The sequence below is a fragment of the Vidua chalybeata genome, chromosome 1, assembly GCF_026979565.1.
Source record: "Vidua chalybeata isolate OUT-0048 chromosome 1, bVidCha1 merged haplotype, whole genome shotgun sequence".
NCBI classification, from domain to species: domain Eukaryota; kingdom Metazoa; phylum Chordata; class Aves; order Passeriformes; family Viduidae; genus Vidua; species Vidua chalybeata.
In genome coordinates, this window is record NC_071530.1 from 114,828,868 (window position 1) to 114,838,717 (window position 9,850).

A 9,850-nucleotide genomic window follows, 5' to 3' on the forward strand; every position below is an offset into this window, starting at 1 on the left:
TAGCAGTAGATGGGGGAAAACTGCTCACAGACTAGGAATAGAGGGGGACAGTCAGAATTATGGAAGGAGCTGTACACTGGGATGGGATCTGGCTTTTGATGTAAGCACTACCTGTGTAAATTGCAAAGGACCTACAGTGTTAGTGTTGGCTTTTCTGTTCGTTCTCAGATTTACTTATACTGCCTTTGTGTGAAACACAGAGGTCGGGACCAGCACTTTCCTATATTTCAGTTGTGCCAAAGTGATTTATAGTGGCTCTGGTATCAAACACAAAATGATTCCATGGAGAAACATTTGTCAGGTGCCCTGAAAAATCAGGTATTCTTATGCAGTTTTGGATCATGTTTATTTTGCACAAACACCTTACCACTTTTTAAATTAGTGTTTATTATTTTAAGGCCAAGTATACAATCCTATATTGGATGTATATCAAAGATGTAACTAATCAAACATATAACTGTATTGTACACTGGAGAAATTATTTTAGTGTTTAAAGTCAAACACACTTGTGATTTTTTTCTTTTTTTAATGTCAATTGTTGAACACTGTGAATTATAAATTTAGGCTTTAAATATTTACTCTGTTAACTGATTAAAATGATTTATTATTTTAGTGTTCTAAGAAACAGAAAAGTAAAGACAAAAGTATGTTTCAACTGTTCTGTGTGCACTACAAATTCTGTAATTACAGAAAAAAAGTTGGCATTGCTCTGATGGCTTAAAGAAAAATTGAGATGATATTTGATTAAACAACAGAGAAAAAGAAACACTTCAGAATTTTTGCAGTTAGGATGAAGAATTTATTGTATGTACAGTTAAGCAACTCTATTGTAGATGTAGTTCCTCTTTAAAGAAAACGAATACAGTAATCAAAATAGTTCTAGCATGGAAATTACAATACAGACTGAAACTTGACTAAACCAGAAATTAGTTATTTGACTTGGAAGAACACAGATCTCGAAACAACAAATCGCAGTTTGTATCATTAACCAAGGACAGTAAAAAACTGTACAGTACAAGCAACACGTTACAATAAGTTATGACAAATAAGGCAGTCTTTCTCATTTAGGACAAAAGGGATAAAGGGAAAGGTATTAAAATCTCATAAAACCACCATATCTCTTTTCCATCTCTGGGACTTCTTTGGAATAAGTTTCCCCATCTTCTTCTGAAGGGAGAATGGAGTCGGCAAAGCGCTTAAGGAACCCACCATATCGTTTCTGGTAATCCAGCCACCACTCTGGCCTGCCCACTCTTCTCATGAAGCCACCGTATCTCTTTTGCAGCTCTTTGGCCTCATCTTCCAATTCAGGGCTGCGCTTTATGCTTCTCATGAAGCCTCCATATCTTTTGCTGACATCGCCGTCATTTTCATTTAGCTCTCGATAGTGCGCCGCTTCAGGGTTATCCCCTGTTCCTAGAAGCTCCTTCAGCAGGTCAGAGGAGTTGGCAAGGGCATCGTCATCTGAGTCTTTCTTCATAAACCCTCCATACCTCTTAGCCAGGATTTCTCCTCCATTAGCTTCATCCTCTGGTTCTGCCCTATAGAGCTCATCCATTTTCTTCATGAAACCCCCATATCTTTTCATGAAGCCTCCATACTTCTTCGCAAGCAAATGGTTCTCATCCAGCTCTTTCTTGTCTCCTGGAGCAATGTTGCCATCCTCAGAAAGATCCAGCTTTGCCAGTTGCAAGAGCTCCTTGCAGGTCTCCCAGGCTTTGGCAGAAGGCAGTTTTCCTTCACATTCTAGTGTACATGCCTGAAAAATGGAGGTGGTTTACTGAGAATTATTTGATAGTAACTATCACCTTGCTAAGACCTTCTCTTAGATTTACTTAATCTTAGATTACTTTAAAAGAGCATGAGTGAGCCTCTCTCTATGAGTGGCTTGAAAGAAACACTCTTTGGGAACAGCTGATTTGGTACCTGTCAGTTTTGAAGTTCTTCATATCTCTGGAGGACAAGGTAGTCTCCACTCTAAGAGACAGACTACCAGATAACAGGAATTGCAGGTCCTCTTTGTCAAGGTTGCCACTATGCTTCTGTTTCAAAGGAAGCCACAAGTACAGTTCCTGTATCTCCCTTACACTTGTGTGAGTTATAATTTATTTTTTAAATTTACTACTGGGAAGCTAAAAACCAGTTGTGGTTTGCTTTGTAATGCAAGTGTAGAAGTGTGTTCAATCTTCATAATTAAAAGTATCATTCAGAAATTTTAGAAAAGCCGCACAGCATGGTCATTGCAAAGAAGCCAGCTGTACTGCACTGTTCAGTATCTTCAATACCCTGCATAGCTTTAAAGGCTGTGTGTTGCCATTGTTTCTCTTCATGGCACAGATCATTCCAACATGTACCAATAGAAATATAGAAATACAGACTCTCTCAGGGCAGGATCAAAATTCCATTTTTGCTAGCTGGAAAGCAGTGACCATCAAAGAGAGGGAAAAAATCCTAAGCTGTGTTGTTTCTGACTGTATTGAAAAATTTTCAGGCTACAACATGAAAAAGCTTTCAGTACCTTATGCATGTCTCGTAACCTGTCTTGTGATGATAATATCATGGATATTAGCTGCTATTATCTCTCTTGTGTCAGGGGAATTCTTGAGCAGCCATACCCTTCAGTTGTAAAATAAGTGTTTTTTCTTCTTGCCTGTGGTTTTCAAACCGCAATAGGTAAAGAAAAATCATCAATATTTTCAATAAGAGAAACACTCATTCTGACTATAGATGATGTGTTCTAAGGATCCTAACATACTTTAAAATGTGAAATTAAACTCCAGCACAGCTCACTCTGATAGCTTATTGTCCACTGCACAATCTGTCTCTTTAGCCTCACTTTACTCTGACAAATTTAAATATGATTTTTTTGGTATGATCACAAGAAAATTAAAGGGATTTATATATTTTATAACACAATAATTTAACTGGCACTACATGTTTATTACTATATATTATAGTCATGCTGTAAAGAGAGTAAGATTTCAGCTTCAGTCTGACTTTGGAATTGCTCTAAATCAAAGCAAGAATAGGTCTCTCCCTTTCTCAGTTAGTTTTAATAACCTCCTATTGTCAGATGAACATACTCCATAAGTTTGAGTGACCAGGTACAGTGTGAAATGTCTCATATCTTACAAATACAATGTAGTAAATTCAGTTATTATGTTACAAGATACTCATACCTAGAAACAATAGTTTCCAGGAATTGTTCATACATGTTTGACAAATACAAGGTATGCTACATTGCTTCTTTACCTATTTAGCTAATAAACATTCTTACAGAATAGGACTTTGATTCTTTCTTTAATGATTACTGAAGTGTGTAAGAGAGACTGGCAAAATAGACATGCAGAACATATCCTCTGAAAAGCCCTCCCTCCATAAAGGCAAACTACTCCCTTTTTAACCTTAGCTAACACTAAAGCTAAAGTTTGATTTAAAACTCATGTAAGCAGAGGAGGAAAAAAAAAAAAAAGTAGAGGGAACTGTTTGGCCACCTGTCCAAATAATATTGCCCTTCTGAGCCTGTTATGGTTAAGAGCTCTTGAGCCTTTGGAGTAAGTAGAAGTACTCAGTGGTTCCTAATTCTGTGCAAGGCTAGAGAGACAAGTCCTTCCTTTTGCATGATCCCAACTAACCAGTGACCTGATAGGAACAAACGTTTAAGATCATTTAGATCTGCCAAGAGTATGATGCCTCACTGTGTGTATTTGAGGTTGGGAACAACTGATGCCACTGGCAAAGTACTTGGCAGCCAGAGTTCCCAACTTCTTCAGAAAGGGCTGAGGGACCTCAGACTTTCACTGACCCCTGATCTTTAAATTTCAAGTCGAATTGCCCCTGTGACTGTTCTTTTAATTTATTTCAACGTCTTAAAAATTGCAGATAACCCCCACCTCCCAGTCCCTCTCATTCCGGACTTAGCACGATTTGTCTTAAAAGCCAATGTTTTCCACAGGCATATTCCTAACGCTGTGCAGCACCGTGCAGAGAGGAGAAACAGCGAACTGCTACTCAAATAGGCTTTAAACCCACTTTTTTTATAGTTGGAAAGAGCTGGATGAGATTTCAGGCGGATCTTTCAGCTCGACAGCCATCCCGCCCGGAGAAAGCTCATCTTACCATGGAGCCAGCGGATAAGGGTCGGGACCCTCCCTCCCGTTCTGCTCTGCTTCCCCCACGTCCTGTCGGTGCTGGAAAGCCCGGCAGCGACCCCTCCTTCCCTTGCAGAGATGCCCTCTCCGGTCGGATTTCCCGTCCTTACGTTTTCATTCGCCCTTTTCCTGGCTCCCCGCGGGGCTGCTCGGCGGTGTCGTTTGTCCCCATCCCCATCCCTGAAGGCCGCCGCTCGCCGTCGGGCAGCGGCAGGGACGGACGGGCTGGGGGGGCTCCTCTGGACGCTCTGGGTTTGTATCAGCGCTCTCCGCTCGCTCCTCGCCCTCTGCCCAGCGCCCCCAAACCCGCTTCTCCCCCTCTCCCCTCTTCAGAAAAAGGGTCTTCCAAGCGACCCCGGTCACTTCCCCCACTTTTTATTTTTCTTATTTCGCTATTTTCCCCCGCTTCCCCTTTCCTCCCTTCAAAGTTAGCGGGGAAGCGGCCCGGCCGCGGGGATTCGGGGGCGCTGAGGCGTTCCCGGCCCCGGTGCCGCTTACCAGGGGGTGGATGCCGGCGCGGGGTCCCAGGTGGTAGGCGCAGGCGGCGCAGTCGCGGCCGCAGTCGGCCCGCGCCCTCGGGAGCAGGCAGGCGCTGAGGGCCAGCAGCGAGCAGCCGAGTCTCAGGAGCAACGCCATGGGGCTGCAAGAAGGAGAGGTCAGCCGGCAGCCGCCTCCTCCCGCTCCCACCCCCGGCACGGCCTCCCCCAGCCTCGAGGCAGGAAAAGGCGGCGTGAAAGGGTTCAAACCAACTCTGCTAAACTCACGCTTTTTAGAGCCGGGGTGATCGCGCTTGCCAGGTAAGCGGGAGCTTTAACTAAGCAGACGCTTGGCAGCTGCAAGGCAACTGACCTGCGTTCGGAACGGGAGCGGACCCGGAGGATGAAGCGCCCAGAGGATCCCGTTTGGTGAAAGTGCTCGTCCCCGAACACTTTATACCTCCCTGCCTGCAAAAGCCGGCACCACAGGGGGAGAAGAGACGCGCCGCGGAGCAGCACGGGCGGGATCCCGGCCCCTCCCGGGAAGGTTTCCCACCGGAACGCCCCGAGCAGCCTCCCCGACGCCGGGCAGCAGCCCCGGTAGAAGCCGCCCTGGCCCTCCCTCGGTCCCGACCGCGGGCAGAGCAGCTCCCTCACTCACACACACGCTGCCCTCGGGGCTCTCGGGAGTTGCCGAAAAAGAAGCTGCGCCTTGCTGAAGCCTCGGCGTCGGAGCCACTATTATTTATAGCGAGACCGAGCAGCCTCCGGAGAAGCCCCGGGGGAGGCAGGCACAGCCGGGCCTGCTGGCAGCTCCAGCGAGGGCGGCTCGGGGGGCGCCGAGCCGAGCCCGCTGCCGGGGCCGGGCGCGCCGCTGCGGAGCGTGTGCGGGCGGCGGCGGCGGCACTTTATAATTCGTGACCGCGGGGAGAAGGCGGCCTCCCCCAATCGCCGTCGGGCTCCCGCTGACGCGGCGACTACGACATCCCCCCGGCACCACCGCCCCGCCGTCCGTGACTCCAGCGGGGCTTGGGATGAGGGGGTGTCATCCTGCCATCGGGGAGGGGGGAGCGGGGAACCGGCCCCAGGAAAGTTACCGGGGGAAGTTTTCACCGGGGGCGGGTGGGGAATGAGACAGAGCGTGAGTCATGCGGGGGTGGGCGTGAGGGACGGGGCGGCAGCCCCTCGGAGGTAACCCCACTCCCCGAGGCAGCGGACGCAGCTTCCCGAAAGAGCCTCGCAAAACGCGGAGAGTGGGACTGGGTTTGGGAATTTTTGGTATGGAGTTTTTCTGTGATTTTTTTTTTTTTGTTTGGGTTTTGTTTGTTTGTTTTGAATTCTTTTTTCCTTGTTTCCTCCCTCTCTGCTGCTCCACCAAACCCCCAAGCTGCTGGTGCTGAGAGTTCTTGCTGAATGTCTTCTGCCTCTCTCCCTGAGCCTCAGGTATAAAACAGTTTGGGGGAAGCAGATTTTATTAGACCAAGGAAGAAGACAAGGGTTTTACTTTGAAACGACTGGAATTCACAAGTATGGGTAGATTTGCATTGTTGTCACAATTTTGGTGCCCAGGAAAAAACAAATAGGAATGAACCAGAGAGAAGCAAACCTCCAAGCACTTCTACAAGGTTCTCAAATACAGCAGCTAGGGCTGCTCACTGTTGTGCCCCGACTGACATCTTGGGGAGCAGGCATAAAGCAATGACACTGATCCCTGACACCTCTTGTTTGTAGAGGGCTCTGCCCGAGCTGCATTTCTTTGACTGTCAGATGTCAACTTCTACTTCCAGCCCCAAATTATTTCTAGCTGGTCTATATTAACTTGATTTTCTCCCAGTATTGATCTTCAGTTAAAAAAGCATTTTCCCTCATCCTGGTGTGTTTATGGAGTGGTATTATTCTCTATAGCCCTCATTTTGCTGAAGTGAACAAGCTGTGCTCTTCTGCTCTGTCCTAAGATGTCATGTGAATGTTCTTCTCCGCATTTGCTTTGGTTGGAGTTCATAATTTCTGTGCATGAGTGATGGGAACAGAACACAGTATGTCAGTTGAAATTTTATTAGGACAATAATGCGTAATTATGTTCCCTGGAGGAAGAAGACACCTCAATTTATACCTCCCCAGGTCTCATTTGCCTTTCCTGATGCTGCAGTACATTGATGTCGCACACTCACTGAGATACAGCCAGATCTTTATCCTTCAGAAGTAAGAGGAAATCCAGTACTATTACTGTGTGGAAACTGTGATTTTTTTGCTGCCTTGTCTTTACATCAGCTATCAGACTCAGGTTAAGGATGCACAAATGAATGTGAAATGGATTTTCAGAAATACATCCATTCAAGCCAAAGGCATTGCTCTTGCCTATAATCAGTGTATGTGAGAAGAGAATCAGGCTTTCTGTTTATGCAGTAATATCAGCCAACTTTGTAAGTGAACCCTCAAGAGAAGAAGTAGACATTTTAAAAATCATCCCTGTGGGTATATTTATGTTAGCATGTGAGGGATCTACATTTGGAACAATGAGCAAGTTGCTATGCCACTGAATCAGCAGGATTGCTTTCAAGTTTGTTCCTGAGTTGGTTAGGGAAGCACTGACTAACTCTAGAAGTGACACATTTGATGTCTCCTTTGCTGTAAAGTTGCTCAGTACAAGCAGAGCTCTTTGTGATGGACATCATCAGAGTAGTCCTCTGGGTTGCTTACTGACTCTCAGCTCTGCCATCATTTATTGGTTTGCTCTCTAATAGTCAGCATGGTGTGAAGGACAGACAGCCCAGTAGTGTCATGACTATTCCTCCAGCAGCATGCATGCCATGTCCCTGGGCTGAGGGGCTGCTGCTTTCATCATTCTGCACAAGGGCATCTGTGCTCAGCCAGCTCACTCAGCTCTTCAACCTGCCATAGCCTTCACTACTCTGTTTAATGTCACTCATTGTGCTTAATCTGTTCATGATGAAAACCAGCCAGTGTTAGAATCTCACTGTGTGCAGAGGTGCAGATAATCCCTGTGGGTAAAATACAGATTATAACAGGAAAAGATAAAGGATGAAGTAAGAGTAAAGCATATAAAAGGACTAAATAAAAGACTTGTAAATTCTGTATAGAAGTGAACTAGTGAAGAGGGTTTTTTTTACTCTATATAAGCCTTTTGGCTGATTGTGGGAAACAGGGAAAAAGTGGGAAGAGATCTAGTGTGAAATGCATATCTGCAAGGACATTTTCAGCAAGTGAGAGAGCAGAGGTATCTGTGTACAGCCTGCACCGGGCAGAAGAAATCCAGCTGTGGCTGTTGCAAGTACTACAGATATCCCTGAATCTTTGGTTCATCTGCTTCTTGCTATCTGTCATTTGCATCTTCAGCTGATTCCTCTCTATCACTGGTCCTCATCCTACATCCTTATGGAGGTTGTAAAGGGGTCCGCAAGGCCTGGCAGAGTTGAGAGTGGGAAGAAGGTCCCAGCTGGACTCTTTGTTTTACCCTTTCCTACAGTGCCTGCTACAGAGTCATTTCCTTCCTCCTGAAAGATGCTAATATTCGCAGAGGATGTGATACAAGAAAGGAGTGATCTAGAAGATATTTCTTGAAGAGCTCACTTTTCCCAGTGTTAGCAGATGAAAGCTCTGTAATTCCCTGTCTGAGTTCAATTTTGTACAGGGAAATTATTCTTTGCACAGAGAGGATGAAACAAAAAGAGAATTTAGCAAATTTTCCAAAATGCTACAGACCAAAAACTACGTAAGGAAAATTACTCATTGTAGTCATGGAGGGTAATATTTCCTCTGCAATGGTGAACTTAGAAACAAAGAAATAGGGAGGCAGAAAGAGAACACTTTTCACAGCAGTAAAGACAATAGCTTGTTGTTTGCTACTAATGTTATAATAAAAATGTACTGGTGTTGATAAAAACTTTAGCATTTGTATAATCCAGAATTACCACAGTCACCAGCTGCTTTTTATCTGTCATCAAAATATACCAGCCAAAAGAGAACAGTTTTTACAACAGTAGTGCTTGCAGTGCCAAGGGCCCTGTTGCCCTATGGTTTGTCTAACTCCCAAACTTAAGGCAGAATGAGGTGAAGCCAAGATGAATTTGTCTTCTTTTTACTGATCGAGAACACAATCTGAATGAATTTCTGAACTGTAGCAAAAAATGAGCAGCTGAGTTAGAGATGAAATTCTCTCTTAGAATTCATGTAAGTATCTTTTCTGCAGGACCAGCTTTCCTTTCCCAACTATACTCATCATGCTAATCAAGCTGCTACAAAGTCATTAAATGAAGATGAATTAATATAAATATGAAATAAACATGCCTTTAGCACCTCAAGCAATCCTCCTCACAACACAGGGCCTTTTTGACAGAATTGAAGAGTAGGGGATGTAGAACAGCATGTTGATTATTTTCTTCAGCTCAGTGTAAAAGGTCACAGTATTTCTTAAGATCAAACAGTCGGGTTCCATTTAGCTCAGCCTAAATGGGCTTAATTTTCAGTGGGAAAATACATAACTGGTATCAGAGCCAAGAAAGACATTGCAAGTCAACTCTCTTATACCAAATATAATCTAAGTCATTAAAAGACACAAGTTATTAATCTGTATATACAAGACATGCATTGTTACTTTTAAAATATCTTTATTAAATTATGTCTAATGTAAGCAGAGAGGAGCTGTAATGCAGAGAGTTAGTCAATTACAGTTGGTATGCATTACCTAAAATGTACCCTTACAGGACAGAGATGTTCCAGTGCTTCCCAGATATCTGTATATTCCTTAATAAATGTCTAGGTGTATCATTTAAGATAGGAAAAAAATAAGAAAGATCTCAATGATGCAGACATTCCTGCTCAGAGATGCTGAAGGAATCTTGTACAAAGAACTGGAATGCTAAACTTCGCGTCTCAGATGAAGCTGGCTTATTAATAATATTTTTGCCTTTGAACAATTTACACCTCTTTTAGAAGGCAAAACTGTGAACAGATCTGGTGGCAGTAAGGTAATATGTTCATGGAAAGAGCCCTGACAGCTACTGTCCCTGCCTAGTGAAGCCATGTAGCTTTGTAAGGGGAGAGGAGGCTTCATGCTACTTTATCTGAGTGAAATAAAGAGTGTGACATGACATTCAGTATAAGCATGCAGCAAATGCAATTATTAGTGCATTCATTTACCTGGAATTGTATCAGACAAAGTAACAATGGAGCAAAGAATTTTATACTGTTCTATAGAAATAC

The 9,850-nt window shown here is 44.3% G+C and overlaps 1 protein-coding gene across 3 annotated transcripts; it reads right to left on the reverse strand.

Moving 5' to 3' along the window:
• Positions 1-776: 776 nt before the first annotated feature.
• On the reverse strand, positions 777-5,510 carry PENK (proenkephalin). 3 transcript variants are annotated; one of them, XM_053968154.1, is made up of 3 exons: positions 5,289-5,510; positions 4,650-4,791; positions 777-1,759 (listed from the first exon to the last, which is right to left on the reverse strand). In XM_053968154.1, exons 2-3 carry the CDS (start codon positions 4,785-4,787, stop codon positions 1,094-1,096), a joined length of 804 nt encoding a protein of 267 aa, XP_053824129.1. In that variant the 5' UTR covers positions 4,788-4,791; positions 5,289-5,510; the 3' UTR covers positions 777-1,093. The 3 variants fall into 3 exon arrangements, with proteins under 3 accessions (XP_053824129.1, XP_053824206.1, XP_053824272.1); XM_053968231.1 differs by lacking the exon at positions 5,289-5,510 and adding an exon at positions 5,001-5,264; XM_053968297.1 differs by lacking the exon at positions 5,289-5,510 and adding an exon at positions 4,916-4,934.
• Between the last annotated feature and the right edge of the window lie 4,340 nt (positions 5,511-9,850).